At 42.8% G+C, this 24,763-nt stretch overlaps 1 protein-coding gene across 1 annotated transcript in view; it reads left to right on the top strand.

Annotated features, from left to right (window-relative positions):
- The window catches only part of LOC116517285 (hydroxyacylglutathione hydrolase, mitochondrial-like), a 28,829-nt gene extending 6,737 nt beyond the window's left edge, over nt 1–22,092 (top strand). The window contains exons 2-9 of the mRNA XM_032230141.1: nt 7,453–7,634; nt 9,613–9,677; nt 12,883–13,000; nt 15,975–16,083; nt 16,966–17,069; nt 17,815–17,916; nt 18,505–18,584; nt 20,699–22,092. Coding sequence (XP_032086032.1) covers nt 7,453–7,634; nt 9,613–9,677; nt 12,883–13,000; nt 15,975–16,083; nt 16,966–17,069; nt 17,815–17,916; nt 18,505–18,584; nt 20,699–20,798 — 860 coding nt within the window. The 3' untranslated portion in view covers nt 20,799–22,092. The remainder of the gene's footprint in view (nt 1–7,452; nt 7,635–9,612; nt 9,678–12,882; nt 13,001–15,974; nt 16,084–16,965; nt 17,070–17,814; nt 17,917–18,504; nt 18,585–20,698) is intronic.
- Nucleotides 22,093–24,763: the final 2,671 nt, after the last annotated feature.

The following is a 24,763-nucleotide window of genomic DNA, read 5'->3' as shown; positions in this document are numbered from 1 at the left end:
CCCCTGTTTGGCCCCTTTAAGATGTGTGGACTTCAACTCCCAGAGTTCTCGCTGTGGAATTCTTGGAGTTGAAGTCCGCACATCTTAAAGGGGCCACGATTGGGAAACACTTGGCAAAGACACAGCTGTTCTTGAATTTTGGTGCACAGAGCATTAGGAAACCACACGAATCTTTTCCGTTTGCTTATCCCTTTCGGTGCCTGACAAAGGACAAATTAATCATCTGGCTTGAGCTGCTTTTTCAATGCCTTCTTCCAAAAGGATTCTCAGTGACTTGAAAACATACATTTAAAACCTGGTCCCCAACTTTGCCTGCTTTCTCCCTCTTCCCCCCTCCCTTGCTGGCTACCTTATTTTTTCATTATTATTGTGGTTGTTACAGATTTTTTTGCAGGCAGATTTTTCTTAGAATCTGTTTGGAAGAAATGTCCATCTGGTTTCAGTTCCAAGTGGGGAAAAAGACACTGGAAACATGGAGGCTGATTGGAAAGAAGGTTTTAATGGTGGACAGGATCCCATGCCTTGAAGATCTTGGGTGAAGGAAGAAAAAAGGGCAGAGATGCTGAGAGTGCCTGGATATATGCCCTCTCTGGGCTTTTGAATTTGAGCTTGTATTCTGATTGGTTGTCAGACTCCCATGGGGCCATGCAGGGGCAACTCTGTAGGCTGTCCTGAGTCCCAGGCTTGGTTGAGCCTTGCTGGGTGATGTAATCTTGCCATGTGGTGAGATGGGTAGAGGGCTAATCCTACCTTTGTTGGATCTTGGGTGAGGGCATTTGCCTATGAATAGACCTAGCTATCTCTTTATCTCTTAAGAGCAGACATCTGCTGTGGGCTATTGAGGAAGGTGGGGTTATTAAGAGTGAGTCTGTTTCCTGCCTAAAAACATGTTTCTCCAGGGAAATGTAATATTCTACCTTTTTAAATATTCCCTAGAATATTTCATTTTTCTAGGAGAGGGGTGGGTGCTAACTTCCTACAACAATGTCCGACCCATTGCAACCCCATGGACAATGTTCCTCCAGGCCTTCCTGTCCTCTACCATCCTCTGGAGTCCCTTTAAGCTCAGGCCGACTGCTTCAGTGACTCCCTTCAGCCACCTCCTTTTCTGCTGTCCACTTCTTCTTCTGGCCTCCATCTTTCCCAGCATGAGGCTCTTCTCCAGGGAGTCCTTCCTTCTCATTAGGTGGCCAAAGTCTTTGAGTTTTCTCTTCAGGATCTGGCCTTTGAAAGAACAGTCAAAGTTGATCTCCACTAGGACTGACTGGTTTGATCGCTTTGCAGTCCAAGGGACTCACAGGAGTGCCATGTGATGAGACGGGTAGAGGGCTAATCCTACCTTTGTTGGATCTTGGGTGAGGGTATTTGCCTATGAATAGACCTAGCTATCTCTTTACCTCTTAAGTGTGAACATCTGCTGTGGCTACTTCCTACAGTCCTTTCCTGATTTTTGTCTCCTTTTCATTTCTTGTTTTCCAAGCCCTGTTAAGTGTTGGGCTGGTACTTCCAAACAACACCTAAGGAGGTGCCATCCCAAAAAAAACCAACAACCAAAGTTGGGAATCCTGTCTCACCCCACCCCTCCTCCGTTCCCTGGGAGCGAAGGAGACGGGCGGAGGCCAGCTGGGTTAAGGCAGGCTATCCAGCCGGATTGTCAAGCTGCCTGCTGAACCCAGAACTGGCTGGAGAAAAAGTTTATCAGAGACCTGCAAGCCGAGGAACAGCAAAGAGGCCAAAGTTTGAAGCCGAAGTGGGTGATGCTTTTAAGGCAATTCGTAAGTTCTCCCTTATCTTTTAATAGGCTGTGGCAGGCAAGCATTTCCTCCAGACGACCAGCTTAGGCAATACTTTATTAGAAAATAAAGTCAATAAAGCAGCATATTAAGATATTTTTTAAAGTTTTTTATTTTTTCATTTTTATACAAATAACCACATGTATACTGTTTCATAACCAACATTATTTTGTATTATTAAATATTTACATCAATTTGTCTTACCATCAACCCCCAAGAACGATTAATGGCTCTTCTACTCTCCATACACCCTGTTTGTACCTATCCATCATTTTCTTCTCCCTCTCTCCTCCTCCTCCCTACCTCCTTTCTTCCCTCTGTCATCCTTCTCTACTTCCCTTTCCTCTCTCCATCTCCCCTTTCCACTCCTTCTTTCCTTCCTCCTCTCCCCCCCTCCTAACCCTCTCTTCTTCCCTTTACCTCTCTCCTCTCTTCCACGTTCTTCATCTCATTTACTTGATGTATTTCAGCCTCTGAGCTGGCTCCATTTTAATGTTGATGGTATTTATAATTTCATTTCAATAAGCATCTTTAATTTTAACATATATCCTTTTTTTAAAGAAAAAAGTATACATATATAGCAATTATATTTTAAACCTGAAATATTTTTGTTGGGCATCCTTCCGGAAAAAATATAATAAAAAGATATATATCTGGTTTTACATATGCTAACTGCAGCCAGAATTGTATTTGCACAACAATGGAAAAACGATGAGATTCCATCAGGATGCAATTAAGAAAATACTAGAATGCGCAGAAATGGATAGGTTAACACTTATTATTAAGGATAAAGAAGAAACCCAATATTTTTTGATGTGGGACGTATTTTATGAACCGGGGTCTGGAGGCCGTTAAGAACTGGATGAGTGCTAACAAACTGGTACTCAACCCGGACAAGACCGAGTGGCTGTTGTGCTTCCCCCCCAATAATTTGGCTAATATACCAACGCTTAGGCTGGGGGGTCAAATTTTATACCCCTCAGATAGGGTCCGCAACTTAGGAGTCCTCCTGGACCCACAGCTGACTTTTGATCACCAGCTGTCAGCTGTGACCAGGGGGGCATTTGCCCAGGTTCGCCTGGTCCGCCAGTTGCGGCCCTACCTAGACCGGGGGGCTCTCACAACAGTCACTCGAGCCCTTGTGATCTCTAGACTGGAATACTGCAATGGGCTCTACATGGGGTTGCCCTTGAAGTGCATCCGGCGACTGCAGCTAGTCCAGAATGCAGCCGCGCGAGTGATAGTGGGCGCACCGCGGTTCGCCCACGTTACACCTGTCCTCCGCGAGCTGCACTGGCTACCTGTTGGTCTCCGGGTGCGCTTCAGGGTACTGATGACCACCTTTAAAGCACTCCATGGTAGTGGATCTGAGTACTTGAGAGACCGCCTTCTGCCGATTACTTCCCTAAATCGACCAATTAGATCGCACAGACTGGGCCTCCTCCGAATCCCATCTGCCAGTCAATGCCGACTGGCGACCACACGGAGGAGAGCCTTTTCTGTTGCTGCTCCGACCCTGTGGAACGAGCTCCCCATGGAGATCCGTACCCTCACCACTATCCAGACCTTCCGCGCAGCCCTCAAGATCTGGCTCTCCCAGCAGGCCTGGGGATAGGCTTCCAATTCACCCGCCCGAGTGTTTGATTGTTGAATGAAAGTTGTGTTTTACTATCTTTCTTTGTTCACATATTGTTTTGTTTTTGACCTTGCACCCCCCCCTCCCCTCCCCCTGTGGTTGTAAGCCGCCCTGAGTCCCCTCAGGGAAAAGGGCGGCATATAAATCCCATCAAAATAAAAAAATAAAAAAATAAAATAAAATAAAAATAAATTTTATCAATGGTTAGACAATAGAAACAGACATTAGAATAGAGGAGATATAAAAAAGAGGAAAGAAATGTTAACATGGAGAGAATTTGACCATGAAGATGTTATGTATTATTCTAATTATATTGATAGTTACATTATTAATATTATTGTGATGAATAAAATAAAAATATGTGGATTATGACTGTTTAAATAACTGTACCCAGAACATACTGTTTGCTGGAAATGGAAAGTCATATAAATAAAATAAAAAAACATAAAAAAGAAAAAAAATACTTCTAAGTTCCTTTCCTGGTAGCTGGGATTGTGAATGCTTGCTTGTTTACTTACAAGGAACTTCGTTTTTCTTCTGGGTTGTTTTTTATTTTATTTATATGTTTTTCTTTAGTAAGCATAAAAACCCAATATCTACATGAACAGTGTGTTGTCTTGAGTGCAGTTAGTTTTGAAAAATAATGGTAATAATAACAATATTCATAGCCTTGATAATGATCACACAATAATATTTGCTTCTCCATACAAAATCCCTTCATTGCCTATTTAATCATTCTCTTAAACTTTTGAATTTCTAACTTCTGTTTCTGTATACTAATCATTGGTAAAATGTTAAAAAACTATTGTTTCTTCCTTCTTCTTTACTTTGAGCGTTAATCTATCCATCCCTGCGCATTCTAATATTTTATTACACTTTTTGTTTTCTTCTGGGTTTTAATTCTGCTTTTGATAATTCCTGATCCCTGACTTTTATTGCAGGACACTGGAATCTTTGGCCTCAAGGAAAAGGAATTTACTCCCTGATTCTTGAGGGGACATGGTGGTTGGGGCTATGTAGAGAGTCAGGCAGAAGGAGTGAGACATTTTTTAAACTCTTAGCATTTTGAGATAATATTTGAAAGCAGACGCTTCCCTAATTCACCTGGAGTATAAAAAGAAGGAGGGGAGGTTTACAGATTAACAGAGCTGGAAAGGACCTTGTAGATCATTTAGGGAGTTGGAAGAATTGGAAGCGACCTTATAGGGTCATCTAGCTCAAGCAGGAGACCCTACACCATTTCTGACAAATGGCAGTCCAATCTTTTCTTGTGTTGTGGCCCACCAGTGGAGCTGGTGGCAGATTCGGACAGTGAGGAGGTTGGGGAGGAACATGGGTCAGTCCTGGAGTCTGGGGGAGGCTCTGATGAGGGCTCTATGTCAGAGGCAGAGAGGGGGCCATGGGCATCCGACAGTTATCAGCTGCTTTCAGAGGCAGACATCAGTGAGGCAGAAGAGCAGCTGGAGCCTGTTTTCAGTGTGCGCATGCGCAGAATGGCCAGAGGAAGGGAACAGCTAAAGAACAGGGGTTGACTTGGGAGTAAGGCCACAGGTGGGCGATGAATGCCGCCTCCCCCCCCCCCCCGAGGAAATAAAAGAGCGAAAGGGGAGTGGAGTTTGCAGGAGGCAATTAGTTCGCTCAGAACATCTTGAAAGTTTCCAGTATGAACCTCCCACATCTTCCAAAGAAGTTTAACTCTGTCAGACTTGAAGGGTTCTGTACTTTTAGCCAATCTCTGAAGTCAGCTTCCTGGTCTGATCTTCCAAGTGGGGCAGAGGTGGGTTCCTATCGGTTCAGCCCTGTTCGGCCGAGTAGGTAGTGCCGCCCACGCACCTGAACCTGTTCTATTGTTGGCGTCGCCATCTTGTTTTTTGGTTCTGCACATGCGCAGAACAATCTACATTGCCGAAATGTAATTTCCCCCTCTTTTCTAACGTCTGCGCATTTGCAGTATAAATGCTCATTTGCGTACTGAACAGGCAGTAATGCTAGTAGCAACCCACCCCTGAAGTGGGGGTGATCCCCTGAAGAAATCCTGTCCTGGAGATCCTGCCTTCCTTGTTCTGCATCTCCAGGCACGACCGGCTGCTATCTCTAGTCCACAGAGCAGCTTCTGGTCTGGCGTGATACGATACTGAGCGATTAATCATCTAGCTAGCAGGAGTTCTCCCTGGGTGCTTATTAATCTCTTTCTTTTTCCTATCCCATTAAAAGTTTGCAGGTGGGTGTTGTGGTTATGTGGGGGTTTCTGGACACGCAACAAAGGCTTGTAGCAGTCACGGGCAGCCCTGGGGAGCGTCTCTGTGGGGTTCTGCATTACACATCTAATAGTCGATGGTGGCCAAACTTCTATGAAGGAAGAACTTTGCTTTCTAAAAGAAGGCCCCCCAACCTTGGCAACTTTAAGCCTGGAGGACTTCAACTCCCAGAATTCCCCAGCCAGCAAAGCTTTAAGCCTGCAAAGCTTTAGGACAAAGCTTAAAGCCAACAAATTCTGGGAGTTGAAGTCCTCCAGGCTTAAAGTTGCCAAGGAGGGAGCACCCTGTCCTAAAAGACATGAGCTGTTAGCCAATCCAGGCAACTCTTGGTTCTTACTGTTTTTCCATCTTCCCTTTAGAGCAAAAGAGGGGTGGATACAGAGGTGATATTCAGCCAGTTTGGACCAGTTCGTCCAAACCAGTAGCGGAAGCCATCCTGGGTATAGGACTTTCTGTCTGAGCAGGGGTTTGGCTTGGAAGACCTGCAAGGTCCCTTCCAGCTCTGCTAAATGCTAAATGCTTTCTTCTATTGTGGGAAAAGTTAACTTGGAAAAGTTAACCAATTTAGTTGTATTTAAGTACAATGAAAAATAAAGATTATACTTATACTTGGTTTCTCGTCTTCCAAAGGTTTCTGTGCCGTCCTATTTAGGCACGTTTTTGAGGCTGGGCGCATGCATGGAAGGTGCACGAGCAAAGCATATATGTGGAAGGCCGGGTGCATGTATGGAAGGGGTGCATGTGCCCGCGGCAAGCCGGTGGTAACCAAATGTGAAAACCCACTGATGGGTGAATCTGATGTGTCTTTGATTCGCTTGCTTTGTGAATCTGTGCTCTCAACGTTACCTGCCTCTCATCTCTTTATGTGCCTGTTGTTTAAAGGTGAAAATGCCCCAAAAGAAGAACACTTAAATAGGGGGGAGAGAAAGGGTTAGGGTTAGAGTTGTATGGTTATATGGACCATATAACATACAGTAGTATCCAATATCTCAGGGGCTGCCCCAAAGAAGAGGGAGTCAAGCTATTCTCCAAAGCACCTGAGAGCAGGACAAGAAGCAGTGGGTGGAAACTAATCAAGGAAAGAAGCAACTTAGAACTAAGGAGAAATTTCCTGACAGAACAATTAATCAGTGGAACAACTTGCCTCCAGAAGTTGTGAATGCTCCAACACTGGAAGTTTTTTAGAAGAGATTGGACAACCATTTGTCTGAAATGGCATAGGACAGTGATGGCAAACCTTTTTCCTATGAAATGCCAAAATTGTGTGTGCACGCAACCCCTCCCAGGCTATAGAGGCTTTCCTGAAGCCTGGGGAGGGCAAAAAATGGCCCCAGCAGCCAAACCGGAAGTTCAGAAATGATTCGTTTCTGGCTTCAGGAGGCCTTCAGGGAAGCGGGGGAGGCCGTTTTCGCTCTCCCCAGGGTTCAGGGAGGATGAAAAACGAAAACGGCCTCCCCTAGCCCTCCGGAAATGTGAAAAATCAGCTGGTGCGCCGGAGCTGATGGCTGGCATGCCACTCAATATGGCTCCACATGCCATCTGTGGCACGCTTGCCATAGGTTTGCCATTCCTGGGTGTAGGACTTCCTGTCTGAGCAGGGATTTGGCTTGGAAGACCTGCAAGGTCCCTTCCAGCTCTGCTAAATGGTAAAGGCTTTCTTCTATTGTGGGAAAAGTTAACTTGGAAAAGTTAACCAATTTCATTGTTATTTAAGTACAATGAAAAATAAAGATTATACTTATACTTGGTTTCTCGTCTTCCAAAGGTTTTTCCACGTTCCAAGTCAACTTCGCCCATCCAGAATTTGAGCAGCGGCCTCCTCAGATCATCTCGCAGGCCAACATGAAGGTGGAAATCCTCCCAGCCCTCACAGACAACTACATGTACCTCCTCGTGGATGAGGAGACCAAGGAAGCAGCCATCGTTGACCCCGTGCAGCCCCAAAAGGTATTTTCTTCTGGATCACCTCACTTTCCTCGGGGGCTCCGGGGCATCCATTAGCAGAGACAAGCATCCTATCTTCTGGAGAGCAAGAGTTTGGACTGTGTGTGTCCCCAAAAATACGACCTACCCCGAAAACCAGCCCTAGCCTGAGCTTCATGCTTGCCCTAATATAAGCCCTACCCAAAAATAAGCCCTAATTAAGCTCCACCCACTGCCTGGTTGTACTAGTTGGGGTGAGGAGGCATAAAAATCAAGCTGGGGGGGGGGATGGAGCTGCCCCACACCCCCCCATACCCGCTTACCTTAGGACCACCATAGCCAGGTCTCCCATGCCCTGACACCTGTCATGCCATTGACTCAACTTCTTCAGTAGCCTCTTGGGGTTGTTCATGGCCGGATGCCACATGGCACATTGTTCATTACATCATTGCTGTCCCTCACAGCTTGATGCTGTGAGGTTCGGCGCGCTGGTGCCGTCGCTTGCACACATAACAGCACAATACGCACATTCAGAGTTCTGCCACAAGTGGCTACATCAGCGCAATGAGCCACATGGTGTCTGGCCACCAGTGGCCGCAGAAGTCAGGCTGTGGAGTGGCAGGTTTCAGGGCACGGGAGGCCTGGCTGCAATGTTCCTAAGGTAAGCAGGCAAGGCATTCCCCAAAAATAAGACCTGGTGCTTATTTTGGGGGCGAAAAGAAAATAAGCACCAGGCCTTCGAAAACAGACAATTTCAATACATAATACTACACATATACTCACTGATTTGATTTGATTTGATTTGATTAGGTTTGTATGCCACCCTATTCCCGAGAGACTCAGGGCGACTAACTGCAGCTAAGATGGCTTTTGCACAAAACTGGAAACAAATCAATACATCCGCAGATGAAACAATAATTAGAAAAGTACTTGAATGTGCAGAGATTTCTATAAAATATGGAATAGAATTCATAAGTGGCTAGAAAACAGAAGCCAAAATAGGAAATAGAAGTCTTTCTTTGTGTTTTGTTTTTCCTAAACTAGTATTGGATAAATTTAACCAAAGTTATCAAACTTAAAGTATCGACTACAATGTAAATATAATGGCGATATGAAGAATTAATATTATTGCAAGTGTTAGTATTACTGCTATTACATTATTAGAGAAGGTAAAACCAATAGGAAGGCAATGGAGAATGGAGAACTAAAAAGGCTAAACATGAATGACGATACAGAAGGCTGTATAATTACTTTATATTGTTATGTCTGTCTTGTTTTTTTCTTTTTTTTATTGTGTTTTTCTTTCTGTTTTTAAAGGTAAAATGTCTAATAAAAACTGTTGTTTGTTAAAAAAAGTAAAGTTGAGAAGACAAAAAAAAAAAGACTGGGTCTTATTTTCGGGAAAACAGTGCTAGGATTCAGGCCTGGATGCATTATTTGGATTGGTGGGTTGGCGTTTCTTCCCTCGTTCCTTTGAGATTGGTGGAAGGAGGTGCTGCAAATTTGGCTCAGCTGTTTTGAGAACCTGAGTCAAAAGGAATCATTTAAGATGGGCGTCCGCTTTATCCTGAAATCTTTCTTTGGTTTCCTTCTTCAACAGCAATTTATAAATAAGATCCTGCAGGTATTCTGAATCACATATTACCAGACTGTCAAATTCCATCAAGTCTCTAAATATCACCCCCTTTCTCCAGTAGTATATTCAGTAATAATAGTAACTCTTTAAGTAGCATGCTACTTATTTGAAAATAATGGTTATCTTTCCTGATGGTTACTTTTAATGAGCGCCAAATCTTGGTTTCTAGAGACATTTCAGTAAAAATTTCAGTCTTTTGTTTGAGTGTAGGATTTTTTTGGCACCTCTTGAGATATTTTCTATCTTCACTGATTGATTGGTTAGTCCATGTCTTTGTTTGCCCTCAAGAAGAATGGACATTTGCAACGTTTTGCAAAGAGTAGTAGTAGTAATAACAACATTTCCACGTTCCACTGTTTTTACTAGGTTCTGGATGCAGCCAAGAAGCATGGAGTAAAACTGACCACTGTGCTTACTACACATCACCACTGGTAATCCTTTTTTTTAATTTCGTGGCTTAAAAGGTTTTGCACCCGAGTAGCAAGGGGCACCGAGGGGACAGCCCTATTTTTTGGTGAACCAGGGTTTTTCCCGTGCAAAGAGTAATGTCCAGTTTTGTATTAAATTTATATTTATCGACAAAGAAATAAAAGGAGACTAGTATAGATCTATTTGAAGCTATTTAGCTCTCGTCAGCTAGCCATACCCTTCTGGGATTCGAACCCGAGCTATTTACATATTACATGGATGTATTAACCTCTAAGCCACAGGCTATCCTCACTTTGTCAGCTATACCAGGGGAGAGATTAAGTGTTTTTTTTTTAATCAGGGCAACCTGGTCTACCCAAATATGGGATACTGCATACTGCTTCCGCTTTTGCCTTTCAGCCCCAATCCTGGAGCCTTCATGAGCAATCGCTTTTGTGACAAACTATTTTTGTATTAAATTTATTTTTATCGACAGAGAAATAAAGGGAGACTAGTATAGCTCTATTTGAAGCTATTTAGCTCTCGTCAGCTAGCTATACCCTTCTGGGATTCGAACCCGGGCTGCTTGCATATTAGGTAGCTGTATTAACCTCTAAGCCATAGGCTCTCCTGGCTTTGTCGGCTATACCAGGGGAGAGATTAAGTGTTTTTTATCAGGGCAACCTGGTCTACCGAAAGTGGAAGCAGTATGCTCTGTCCCATATTTGAGTAGACGAGGTTGCCCTGATAAAAAACACTTAATGCCCAGTTTCTTCTCCTGGGCTGCTGATTCAGGTTAGATCTGCAGCTGCAGCTGTCATCCCATTTCAGTTATTGCTGTCATCCTGACGTCTCAGACAAGTAGTTGATTTTCCAAAGTGGAAGGCTTTTCCAGGGAGGAAAGAAATACAGAGTTCTTTTGAAATTAACTATTCACTGAGTTTGCCTTCGTGGAATGGACCGGGTCAATACACTGCCGGACAATTTAACAATTCAATTTAATTCTTTAAAATAAAGTTAAAAATCCTTTTAATTTTTGCCAATAACATTTCATTCCGTCCCTCCTCCTGCCTCTTTTCTTCAATGATTCCATTCCACCATTTCTTCCATATTAATGTAACTCTTGTCCTGTGGGCAAGGAGGTGCCCATGGCAAGCCAGTCGTGGCAAGTGAGCTGTGGCGAAGGGTCTACAGCAAATTGCCGTAGACCCTTGGTGGAAAGCTGTGGCCGTCGGTGGGAGTTTGAGCTTTACCACTTTTGAAATGACATTTGGGAGAATTCTATAAGCCCCCTGTGGTTCCCAAACTCTGCCCTGCTGCTGCACTTCACAGCAAAGCAACAGATATTCCGCAGGGGATTGAGAGGAGTTTGTTGGTTTGAAAAAGAAGTAAAACAGCGTTTGCCACTTTTTAAAAAGTGTTTCATTTGTCATTTTTCTACAAACGTATCATTATGTGAACCAGAGTTACATTTTAGTACAAATAAAACAATACTCTTCATATTTAACCCAATGAATAGTCTTATAGACTTTTAGTAGTAATGCACATATTTTGATTAATTATAATCTTAATTATTCCACATTTCAGTATATTGTTTTTTATGCCAATCTCCATATCCTTGATATCACTCCTTTTGCTACATATAGAATACCAATAATCATATTTGTTATGTTTAACAGACTTACATAATTCTAACGGTAATACACAGATTTATATTGAATTATAATCCCTCCATTTCCCCCCTCTAATTTTTACTTTATGCCACTGTTATATTTTAAAAATATCCCCTTTCTATCACATTTTAAAACAAAGAAAGCAATGTTCATCTTAAGTTACATTTGACAAGTTCTATAATTCTAATAAAAATAATACACTATTATTATGAAGATCTTTCATTATTATCTTGTTCAATAGTTCAACATGTTGTTTTCATGCCAATCAAATTCTAAATATCCTTTTACATATCCTTCCTTTTACTACACATAAAATGTTTATATATTTATATTTATTTATATTTATATTATTTATGTTTATATTATGTATTTTATATTTTATATTTTATATTTTATATTTTATATTTTATATTTTATATTTATTTATATTTTATATTTATATTTTATATTTTATATTTTATATTTATATTTTATATTTTATATTTTATATTTTATATTTTATATTTTATATTTTATATTTTATATTATTTTATATTTATATTTATATTTTATATTTTATATTATTTTATATTATTTTATATTATTTTATATTATTTTATATTTTATATTTTATATATTTTATATTTTATATTTTATATTTATTTTATATTTTATATTTTATATTATTTATATTTTATATTTTATATTTTATATTTTATATTTTATATTTTATATTTTATATTTTATATTTTATATTTTATATTATTTTATATTTTATATTTTATATTATTTTATATTTTATATTTTATATTTTATATTTTATATTTTATATTTTATATTTATATTTTATATTTTATATTTTATATTTTATATTTTATATTTTATATTTATATTTTATATTTATTTTATATTTTATATTATTTTATATTTTATATTTTATATTTTAATTTTATATTTTATATTTTATTATTTATATTTATATTATTATTTATATTTATATTATTATTTATATTATTATTTATATTTATATTTATATTATTATTTATATTTATATATTAAAACCCGCCAATGGTGGCTCGATGGTTCACATTTTTATTAGGTTATAAAGTATTATAAAATACGAAATACAAAAGTAAATAAGAGGGCAATGAGGGGGGAAGGAAAAGGGTCGCAAAGGGAGGAAAGATAGAGGGGAAAAGAAGTATTGACTTCTGACTCTCTCTATTTAGAGTAGAATAAGGTATTAACAACCAATCACAGCTTTTTGCTTTTCCATAATAACATGAACCAGCCATTTCTATAAAGATCTGTCTGGCAACTGGAGAGCAGGCCGAGGGATCAGTCAAACCCTGATCCTGTCAATCTAATCCGTAGAACCCAAAGTCAAAGTTTCATTCTTTTCCACATCAAGCGTGAAGTTCAGAAACTGTTTCCAGTGGTGGCTTATTCATTATAATACGACTCTTCTTTTTCCGAGAGCGCGGACCAAAAGGCCATTGAGTTGGATGTGCGTTTTCGGCGGATGCTTCTTCCTGGGTTTGCACCGCCTCCAAAGTCTGACATTTTTACCTTCTAGGGACCACGCTGGTGGCAATGAGAAACTTGCAAAGATGGAGCCGGGGTTACGAGTGTACGGGGGAGATAGCAGGGTTGGAGCCCTCACCCAGAAAGTGTCTCACCTTACGACCTTTCAGGTAAAAAAGCACCAACAATGGTGGCGGGGAGGGGAAGGATAGATTGGCCGGGCCTTTTCTGAAACATGCATCCTATTCAGGCTTGACGGCGTGTGCCTCTCCTGGGGCTGGTGGTTATGCTGACCCTTTATAGCCACGTAACAGGGGTGTGGTTGACCTCAGGGGGAGTGTGGGGCGTGGCTGACTCGGGGTGTGTGGCCAACATGACACCAGTCGCCAAACTGCTGGCATGTTTCCTCTTGGACTGGGTAGACCGGGCCGTACTGGCCCGATGTTTCCTCTAAGAGCCAAGGTGGCGCAGTGGTTAAATGCAGCACTGCAGGCTACTGCTAGATCAGCAGGTCAGCGGTTCAAATCTCACCGGCTCAGGGTTGACTCAGCCTTCCATCCTTCCGAGGTGGGTAAAATGAGGACCCAGATTGTTGGGGGCAATATGCTGACTCTCTGTAAACCGCTTAGAGAGGCCTGAAAGGCCTATGAAGCGGTATATAAGTCTACTGCTATTGCTATTGCTATATTGCTCTTTGCATTGGGTAGACTGGGCCGAAGTGATGCAGTTAAACCGGGATGAAGTGACATGGGCCAGGCCCTTACATTTTTCAGGATGGCCCTGCGGGCCAGATCCAACCACATTGCGGACCGGATCTGGCCCGCGGGCCTTGAGTTTGAGACCCCTGCTTTACAGGTTGTCTTCAAGTTACGACCACAATTGAGCCCAAAATTGTATGTTTGACTTGGTGGGCCAGAGAAGTTCATGCAAGCAAAACAGGACGGCGGGGTTTTGTTTTGCAGCAAGCGAAAAGCTGTGTTTGTTTTTCACAAGAAGAATTTTAAAATAACCAAACTACACTCGGTAGGTGTGGAAACTGGTCATGGGTGCCCTTGGTTGCCTCCACCCAGGTCCTGGGGAGGAATGTGGTTGCCAAGGTTCCAAATGACGAACCCAAGCAAGCTAGCAAGCACCGTTGAGACGATCCAATCTCTGAGTGCAAAACTTCATTGAGTACATCGTATCGGCACAGATTGAAAGCAAAACCAACTCTAACTACCATATTTTTCAGAGTATAAGGCGCACCTTTCCCCCCCCAAAAGAGGATGAAAATCAGGGTGCATCTTATACACTGAATACAGCATTTTTGGCCTACTGAAAGCCCGTTCCCTTTGCAAGAATGGCTGCGCATAGCCTTTAGGAGGCTTCCAGAGTGCACCTGGGGGCTGGGAAGGGCATCAATGAAGGAAAAACGGGCCGTTTTTTGCTCATTTTTACCCCCCAGCCCCCAGGAGCACTCTACAAGCCTCCTAAAGGCTAAGCATGCCCTTTTTTTGACAAAAAATGGGCCCATTTTGCAAAAAATGTGGTGTTTTTGGGAGGTCTGCAGAGTGCAAAAACTTTTTTTAAAATTTGCCTCTTCAAAATCTGGGTGCATGTTATACTCCGCTGTGTCTTATACTCCCAAAAATACAGTAATTCCCGCGGTTTTCACATAATAAAAAAAATATATGCCCTGGAGTTTTACTTCTGTTGGGGGTGCTCCTTGGAACCCTAACATAGAACCTCTCCCTCCCCTCCTATTAGTGCAGATCGCATTGTCCAATGAGATGGCCACTGTCAGTGTTATGGCAACTGTCCAACTGCCTTGGTTGAACATCTGGTTAGGTGACCTTGGTTCCCATGAGACGATTTGTTGCTGCGGCCTGGAACTGGCCTTCCACTCCCCCCTCCCTCCCCCCCTCCATTATTGTGGCAAGCTGAAAGCGGGAATGGCTGTGACAGCAAAATTGCGCTTTGAAGTTTGCCTTTGTAAGCTTTTCAAATCTAGGTGCTCCTCCACTTACAGCAGTTCATTTAGTGGCCATTCAAAGTTACAATGGCACTGAAAAAAGCGACTTAGGACCAGTTTTCACACTTATGACCATTTCAGCATCCCTCTGGTCACGTGATCAAAATCCAAGTCAGTTTGGCAACTGACTCATATTTATGACGGTTGTGGGATCCCCTTTGGTGACCTTCTGACAAGCAAAATCAAGGGGGAAGGCAGATTCACTTAACTGCGGTCACTAACTTGACAACTGGAGTGATTCACTCAACTGTGGCCAGATAGGTCGTAAAATGAGTCAAAGCTCACTTAACCAATGTCTCACAACATAAGTTTTGGGCGCAGTTGTGATCGCAAATTGGTAAAAAAGTTGGCCTCGTTCTTTGCCCGGAGCTACCAAGGCCTCTGGCCACATTCATTCTTCAGTTAAATAAGCAGTTCCTTACCTCTCTGCCTAAAGCAGGGGTGTCAAACTTGATTTTGTGGAGGGCTGCATCAGAGTTGTGTTTGACCTGGGGGGGGGGGGCAGAGGGCATGGCCAGCTTGATGTCACTCATGTTGCGGGCGCCTCTGGCCCAAGCCCTCTCTCAGAGAAAACGGGCTCCTGAGCTCTGTTTTCAGCTGTGACGGCTTCCTGAAACTCTCTGCCAGTGAAAACTGACTTCAGCAGGGGGGAGTGTGTGGCCCTTACAAGCTCCGTTTTCAGCTGCGATGGCCTCCTGCAGTCTTCTGCCAGCGAAAACCTGAGCTCCATTTTTGCTGGCAGAGGGCTGCAGGAGGCCGTCGCAGTCTAAAACAGAGCTCACAAGAGCCGTGTGCAGCCTTCCCAAGTTCCGCTTTTGCTGGCAGAGGCACCCCTGGCCGGCCCTTCACTGTTTCCAGGGTGACTGCGGGCCAGATGGAAGACTCTGCGGCCCTTGAGTTTGACACCCTTGGCCTAGAGAAAAGTTTTCTGCAACAGAAAATCCCTCAACAAAGGCTGGCAAATGTGCGTCCAGCTCCAGAAATGGGACCGATTGGCGCAACCAAATTTGCAGCACCTCCTGTTTGGTGCTCTGCTTCTTTGTACTTCTGCTCTGTCAGCCGAGCTATATCAGAGTCAGAAATGGTGTCGAGGCCTCCCTGTCAGTAACCAGGAGATTTCCTCCCCTCCTCAGGTGGGCTCCCTCAACGTGAAATGCCTCTCAACTCCCTGCCACACCTCTGGACACATCTGCTATTTTGTGACAAAGCCTAACAGCTCAGAACCACCTGCGGTGTTTACAGGTAGGCTCCATAACCAGAGCTTTCTAAACAGATTATTATTGCCATTATAATATTGTGTGTTATATATAATATTATATATAATATGTTGTACGTAATATGTTATTGTTATTATGTGCCACGGTGGCGCAGTGGTTAGAGTGCAGTATTGTAGGCTACTTCTACTGACTGCTGGCTGACTGCAATTGGTAAAAGCACAGGGAAGTGGTATATAAGTCTGTGCTAAGTGGGATGGGTGGGTGGGTGAGAGGAAGGAAGGAAGGAAAGGTAGGAAGGAAGGAAGGAAAAGAAGGAAGGGAAGGAAAGGGAGGAAGGAAGGAAAGAAAGGAAGGAAGGAAAAGAAGGAAGGGCAGGAAAGGGAGGAAGGAAGGGAAGGAAGGAAGGGATTAAGGAAGGAAGGAAGGGCTATGGTGGTGCAGTGGTTAGAGTGCAGTACTACAGGCTACTTCTGCTGCCTGCTGCTGCCTGCAGTTTGACAGTTCAAATCACACCAGGCTTAAGGTTGACTCAGCCTTCCATCCTTCCGAGGTGGGTAAAATGAGGACCCAGATTGTTGGGGGACAAATAGGCTGACTCTGTAAACTGCTCAGAGAGGGCTCTAAAAGCACTGTGAAGCGGCGTATAAGTCTTAAGTGCTATTGCTATTAGCAATATTTCCATAATTGCTTCCTTCTCGAAGGGAATCTGTGCACAGAACAAGCCCCTGTTCAAAAAATCATCAGCCATACAACCACAAAAGGAATCAAACATTAAAATAAGTTTCCTTAAAACAGAAAATCAAGCTGACGGCAATCTAACGACTGTCTTGTCTGGAAGAAATTGGGACACGTTCTTGCCTAGCATCCTAGTCCATTTCTATTTTTTCAACCTCATCTTTCTCCCCAGGTGACACCTTGTTTGTGGCTGGCTGTGGAAAGTTCTTTGAAGGAACGCCGGAAGAAATGTACCGAGCTTTGATTGAGGTCTTGGGGCGCCTCCCTCCTGAAACGGTATTTATGTACAAACCCCAAACCCCTTGGAGGGCTCAAAGGGAGCTGGATCTATACACCATTCTAAACCTGGGCTAGCAATCCAGTGTTTTCTAACAAGTCCCAATCGCAAAGGCCAATGTCACCCTCCCTCTGGGGCTCCGAAGATCAACTGCCCTCTTTTAAGCAATTGAGGCAAATAACATTGTCAAATATAAACGGAACTGTCATTAATTGAGCCATAGTAGTTAGAGTGCGGTACTGCAGGGCTACCTCTGCTGACTGCCGGCTGCCTGCAATTTGGCAATTCGAATCTCACCAGGTTCAAGGTTGACTCAGCTTCCCATCCTTCCGAGGGGGGTAAAAGATTGTTGGGGACAAGATGCTGACACTTAGAGAGAGCTGTAAAGCGCTATGAAGCAGTATATGTCTAAGTGCTATTATTATTGCTAAGAACTGTGGTGGCACAGTGGTTAGAATGCAGTATTACAGGCAAATTCTACCGACTGCCAGGAGTTTGATCCTGACCCTCTCAGCCTTCCGTCCTTCCAAGGTGGGTAAAATGAGGACGCAGATTGTTGGGGGCAAGAGGCTGACTCTGCATACCGCTTAGAGAGGGCTGTAAAGCACTGTGAAGCGGTATATAAGTCTAAGTGCTTTTGCTAATTTGCAATTGTTAAATAATTGTTTTGGGAAGCATCCAGTGAGGTTGACCTGCCATTTGGTGCCTTCTAATGTTCTCTTTTCCTGCTTCTTTCCTGGCTAGAAAGTCTATTGTGGCCACGAATATACCATCAACAACTTAAAGTTTGCCCGGCATGTGGAACCAAATAATGCTGCCATCCAACGAAAGCTATCATGGGCAAAGGTAAGAGAGTTTGCCCTTTCCTTCCCTGGGGAAAGAAATAGGAGTGGTTCCTAAGAATTTTCAGCTTGTTCTCTTTGGCCGCAGGAAAGTCCCGTTTGAATTTCCCCAATGCATTAATATAGCAGATGAAAGTGGTGTGGTAGCCTAGAATTCTCGCCTCGCAGTCAGAAGGCTGTGTGTTCGATCCTTGGTAGAGGCAGATGTTTCTCTCTCTCTTGGCATGATGAGAATGTATCTGCTGAATATAACTTCGCATTGGCAACAGGGAGGGCATCTGGCCAGTAAATCCTCTGCTAGCTCCATTCAATTGCCCAGACTCCAGCCAAGGAGATGATGATGATGATGATGATGATGAATGTAGCAGTTGGCCATCGCAGCTCTTTGACCGTCCTTCTTACCATGGTTTTCCATGATTTGTTCAGGGCCCTGGCAGAAATAGCCGGTCCTTCTGCTGGGTAGGGGAAAAAATGCTTAGTCCCAAAAGTGGTGCAGCAGGTTATCTCTGATGGAGTTGCACAACAGGTGAGTCCTTCAAGGATCCTTCTGCCTGTTGGACTTTTCTCAAGCTCTTCCCTTCTTTTTCTGCAGGCCAAATACGATGGAGGGGAGGCAACCATCCCATCCACCATCGGCGAAGAATTCACATACAACCCGTTCATGAGAGTGAGGTAATTTCCCTGTGGCAGGAGGGTTGCTCTATTAGAGCAGGAGTGTCATAACTCAAGAACTGGCCTGCGGGGCCATCCTGGAAGCAGCAAAGGATCAGAGGGCTAGCAAAAAAAGGGAAAAAATTTCTCCTTTTGCACTTGAGCAAAAGGGAAGAAGAAGGGACAGGAAAGGAGAAAGGGAAAGAGGAAAGACAAAGGGGAAAAAGGAAAGATGAGAAGAGAGCAAGGAAGGAAAAAGAAGGAAGGGGAAAGGGAAGAAAAAAGGAAGGAAGGAAAAAAAGGAAAAAGGAAGGGAAGGAAGGAAAAAGAAGGAAGGAGGGAAGGAAAGGAAAAAGGAAGGAAGGAAGGAAGGAAAAAGAAGGAAGGGAAAGGAGGAAAGGAAGGAAAAAGAAGGAAGGAAGGAAAAAGGAGGGAAGGAGAGGGAAGGAAGGAGAGAGATTATAATGGGAGGGAGGGTCTGAGAGAAGTCCTGCCTTAGCACTTGGCCACCACAGGTGCCCCCGACATGAGTCCTGTGTCACGCCCACCCCGGCCACACCATGGCCACGTCACGGCCCCAGCCCTCCGAGGTCAAACACAGCCCTGATGCGGCCCTCAATGAAATAGAATTTGACTTCCATGTATTATAGCGTTTCTCAACCTCAGCAATTTTAAGATGTGTGGACTTCAACTCCCAGAATTCCCCATCCAGCTGGGAGATTCTGGGAGTTGAAGTCCACACATCGTAAAAGCTGCTGAGGTTGAGAAAGGCTGTCCTATTACATTAATAAAAGGCAAATTAAGTATTTGCTGAATCAGGTACCTCACAGCATTCTGCTGTCCTGTGGGGCTAGGGGCAGGGGTCAGCAACCCACGGCTCTGGAGCTGCACGTGGCTCTTTCATCCCTCTGCTGCAACTCCCTGTTGCTCAAAAAATATGTCACAACCACCAATGGGTGACACCCGCTGGCACGTGATTTATTGAGCTTTTCAACCCCTGGTAGGCCAACCATGGTTAAATCCAAGAAAAGGAAAGTTTCGAGAAGAAAACAGAACATTTCATTCAACTACATATACTAGGTTTTTTTTTTTTTGTAAAAACATTTATTTTTTTCTTTCCATATACATTCACAAATACATTTAATATTTATCTGTTATCTTCTAGCATTTATCACAATCTGTTTAAACATACTGTATAAAAAGCATAATCGGGGTCGCTTTCATTCCACCCTGTACATCCATCTTATTTTGTAACAACCCTACTCCTCCTTTCTTCCCAACCTCTCTTCTCTACCTCCTTCTTTCCTCCTCTCCTTCCTCTTTTCTTCTTCCCCTCCCTCTCCCCCACTCCTCCATTCTCCTCCTTACCCTCTCTCCTACTCTTACTACCCCTCTCTTACTTCCTCTTCTTTTCCCTTTTCTTTCTCCCTCCTTCCGTCGTTGCCCTTGCTTATTTTCTTCTTCCCTCTGATGGGTTTTCCGGGTGAAATTCCAGCGATCCCGGTCTCATATTTACATAAAAAAAAGAATTCCTCTTCCCCATTTTTATTTCCCTACTAATAATTCCACTTGTATCATCCTTGAAACTGTATAGTTGTATCTTAATACTTTTCTATTTTTCCCTTTCCCTCCCCTCGATTTGATAACGTGTCAGCGGGGTTGCTTAATCTATAATCTTTTTCTTTTTTACTTATATTCCTTTTCTAACCAATCATAAAATCGCCCCTAAGTCCTGAAGTACACCGATTCCTCTTTGTCCTTTATTCTCAGTGTTAACCTATTCATTTCTACGCAATCCAATATTTTCTACACATGCTAGTTTTGTGGCCGTTCAGGAAATAGTCAGGCCCCGGAAGGATTTTGTGGCTCCCAATGTTTTCTTTTTGGTGGAAAACGGGTCCAAATGGCTCTTGGAGTGTTTAAGATTGCCGACCCTTGGACACAACCCAGAAAGGAATAAGAGGCATCCTCTCGCTTAGGTACTGCTGAAGCCTCCCCTGCCCACTGGGGATTCTGGGAATTAATCTGTCCAACTCACGTGGAGGCAGCCAAGCTATGGGAGAGTCCTTGAATAGGCTGAAAGCCTCTTCTAACTGCCAGGCTCCCCTCATGAGTCTTCTTTTCTGTCTGGACAGAGAATCAACCGTGCAGCATCATGCCCGGGAAACGGATCCTGTCCGGACCATGGGGGCCATACGCAAAGAGAAGGACAGCTTCAAAGTGCCGAAAGATTAAAGGAACCAAATCCCCCCCCCCGTTGTTTTTCTTTTCTTCTTCTTCTTTCTGTTATTCAGTTCAGGAAATTGGTGTTTTTATTGTTCTGTTACTATTGAGTTCATTCGCATTATGGAATTCAGTAGGGGGAGGAGGGAAAAATAAATCACCGAAGCACTTTGCTGTTTAAAAAAAATTTAATTATTCTCGTGCCCTTGGGACTCAGTTAATTATTATTATTATTTGTATTATTTTTAGCGTGATGCACGGAAGTGGTATGGGTGTCTCTGCTGGGAGCAGAGGCTCTGTGGGTTTTTGCCAGCGGGGTCCAGTGCAGACCTTCTTCCGGGGGACTAGACTAAGGAGGGTGAACCTTTTCGGCACCAAGTGCCCAAATCGGAACACGCATGAATGTATGTGTGCCAGAGCGCCAGAAACTTGAAGACTAGCTGGCCAGTGCACATGCCTGTTTTTTGGCCATTATTTGGGGCCATTTTCAAGCCGTTTTCTGGCGTGCCGGCACTCGCAGAGACATGTGCACTGGAGACCAGAAGAGCAGCTGGCGATGCAAGTGCTCAGAGAGAGGGTTTTGTGTGCCACCTCTGGTATGCGTGTCATAGGTTCGCCATCATGGACCTAGACTTTCTGGGAAGCTGGCTTTGAACCCTCTCTGCCTCTTGAGTCAAAATGCACCTTTGAAAGTCTCGGTGATTTCTCTAAAGACTTCAAAACGAATCTTTCTAATCTGCCAAGGAGTGTTTTCCGCTATTCTAAAATGCTCCTTCCCTCCAAGTGTTTGCAATCTTGCATGTGCTCTTTGCATGCGAGCACGCCGTTCCCCCTGAGCAAACGTGCCCGTCCCTCAGGGAACTAAGCAGCGGGCTGGGAAACCCAACAGAGGAGAAGTGACATTGCAGGAGCAAGTAAATAGCGGTGTTTGTAGATCTTTAAAATAGGGAAACGATGATTGTTTTAACAGCACAGCACTTTAAAAAAGGAAAAAGAAACAAACCTTTAAAATCTATTTTAACTGGTCGTGGCTTCAACCAGAAGTGATTAGCAATTCCATTTAAATATTCTCAGCACTCTGGAAAAACTCTGAATTTTCAGAAATCAAAACTAGTGACGGTAGAAAATGGTGTGTTTTCTTTCTTTCTTTTTGCTTTATTTAAGCTGCCACGGCAGAGTTGCACTTGCAAAACCTTCATTGTAGACAACCTCCTTCTTAAAGCTTGAATTGTCATTTCCCCGTTGATTCAGCTAATGTACATGTAAATAAATATTATATCTAATAAATATTACTTTAAGAGATTAAGATGTTTGAAGAGCCATCCTTCCCTCGTCTGTTTTGGAAAAACCCTGATGGAGTCTGGCCAAAGAAAATATAAGCCTATCCATGTCAAATTCTCAGGCTACCTTATTAAAAATGTCATTTCCTCTGTACTGAACGCTCCTTGCCTTGAGTTTGCACTGGCTGTGAACAAAAATGTGGTTTTAGTTCTTTTCCTCCATCTTCCTCCAAACTTCAGGATATTTTACAGGTGGGACAGATCTTTCTTCCTGAACTTTTTCTAACCCTTCCTGAAATTACCGGAGTGACTTGTACTAAATAACAACAAAAGAGCATCTCTTTTTAACTTTGGAAAATGAAAACAATTGTTAGGGCATCTCTGGGAGTTTTCACAATAGTGTTTGGATTTGAAAGCTAAGCTGGGTTGAGAAGGTGGGTGATCCTGTTCTATAATAAGTGGACAGAAGATTCACAAGAAAACCAAGCCTGAGAAGTAAAAAAAAAATATCCCAGAAGAAAGCTGTGGTCAGCTATCTCCACCTGACTGCCAAAACTACCTGAAAAAAGGACATGGATTGAGACTCTAGAAAGCGTGCAGAGAAAAGCAACAAAGAAAGGGTTTGCAGGATAAATCCTACGAGGAACGGTTAAGCAAAGTATGCCTAGACTGAAGAGGCTAGTATGAAGAGAAGGATTAGGGATGGCATATGATAGCTGTCTCCCAGTACCTGACCAGCAATCACAGAGAAGGTCAACCAACTCTTGAGGCTAAAGAAGAAGCAGCTAAAGAAATTTCCTGATAGATCGAATAATGTTGAGACTCTAGAAAAAGTGTAGAGAAGAGCAACCAGGATGATGAGGGGACTGGAGACTAAAACATATGATGAACAGCTGTAGGAACTGGGCCTGGCTAGTCTAGAGCAGAGAAGGACCAGGGGAGACAGGATAGCAGTCTTCCAATACTTGAAGGGCTGCCACAGAGAGGACGGGGTCAAGCTATTCTCCAAAGCACCTGAAGACCAGACAAGGAATAATGGATGGAAATTGATCAAGGAGAGATTCAGGAAATAAGGAGGAATTTCCTAACAATCAGTAGAACAGAAGTTGCCTTCGGAAGTTGTGGGAGCTTCATCACTGGAAGCTTTGAAGAGACTGGACTCTCATCTGTCAGAAATGGTATAGGATCTCCTGCTTGGGTGAGGGGAGAGTTGGACTAGATCAGTGGTCTCCAACCTTGGCAACTTTAAGACCTGTGGACCTCAACTCCCAGAGTTCCTCAGCCAGCTTTGCTGGCTGAGGAATTCTGGGAGTTGAAGTCCACAGGTCTTAAAAGTTGCCAAGGTTTTGGAGACCACTGGACTAGATGATCTACAAGGTCCCTTCCCACTCTGTTAAGCAGTTAATCTATTAATTCATCAGTGGAACAGCCTTGTGGATGCTCTGACATGGGAAGTTTTTAAGAAGAGAGTGGACAAGCATTTGGTCAGGATGATATAAGGTTTCCTGCTTTGGGCAGGACATTGGATTAGAAGACTACCAATGTCCCTTCCAGCTCTAGGCTCTCATGAAGCCACGTCTCCTCTTTTCTTTTTTTACAGAGGGCAAATTTTGGTTGTTTTCCAACACCTCAGTAGAATGCCTACTAGTTTACTTTGGGGTGGAAAACCATCAGTGAATATCACAGTGGTTACCCCTAGAATAAAAGAGTTGGAAGGGACCTTGGAGGTCTTCTAGTCCAACCCCCTGCTCAAGCCGGACACCCTACGCAACAAAGTTTGGACTGCTAGAAAACAAGAGGGTGGATGAGTGTTGTCAATTATTTCTTTTATAGTTGAAAATCAAAGATGTTTTCAGCAAGAGTCAAGCACTCTGGACAAGCAGGGGTGCTTTCCCCATATTGGGATGTGATGCGGTGACCCAGATATGAAGGCCAGAGGGCAGCCCAGTCACTTCCCACAGAAACAGCAGCAGCAAAGGACTAATTGACTGAGACAAAACAGAACAGAATAGCAAGAGTTGAAAGGGACTTTTCAGGTTAGAATAGGAATAGAATAGAGAATAGAATAGAAGAGAATAGGAAATAGAAGAGAATAGGAGAACAGAAGAGAAGAGAAAAGCAAAAGAATAGAAGAGAAGAGAGAATAGAGAATAGAATAGAATAGAAAATAGAATAGGAGACCAAAAGAGAAAAAAATAAAATAGAAAATAGAATAGAATAGGAGAACAGAAGAGAAAAAAATAAAATAGAAAATAGAATAGGAGAACAGAAGAGAAAAAACAAAAGAATAGAATAGAAAATAGAATAAGAGAACAGAAGAGAAAAAAGATTAGAATAGAATACAGAATAGGAGAGAATATAGGAGAGAATGGAATAGAAAATAAAATAGAAGACTAGAAGAGAAAAAAATAAAATAGAAAATAATAGGAGAACAGAAGAGAAAAAAAGAATAGAAAATAGAATAGAAAATAGAATAGAAGAACAGGAGAAAAAACAAAAGAATAGAATAGAAAATAGAATAGAATAAGAGAACAGAAGAGAAAAAAATAAAATAGAAAATAGAATAGGAGAACAGAAGAGAAAAAAGATTAGAATAGAATACAGAATAGGAGAGAATATAAAAGAGAATAGAATAGAATATAGAAGAGAGAATAGAAGAACAGAAGAGAATAGAAAAACTAAAGAATAGAATAGAAA

This window comes from Thamnophis elegans, chromosome 14 (genome assembly GCF_009769535.1).
Source record: "Thamnophis elegans isolate rThaEle1 chromosome 14, rThaEle1.pri, whole genome shotgun sequence".
Taxonomy (NCBI): domain Eukaryota; kingdom Metazoa; phylum Chordata; class Lepidosauria; order Squamata; family Colubridae; genus Thamnophis; species Thamnophis elegans.
This window is presented reverse-complemented; position numbering and strand designations above follow the sequence as displayed.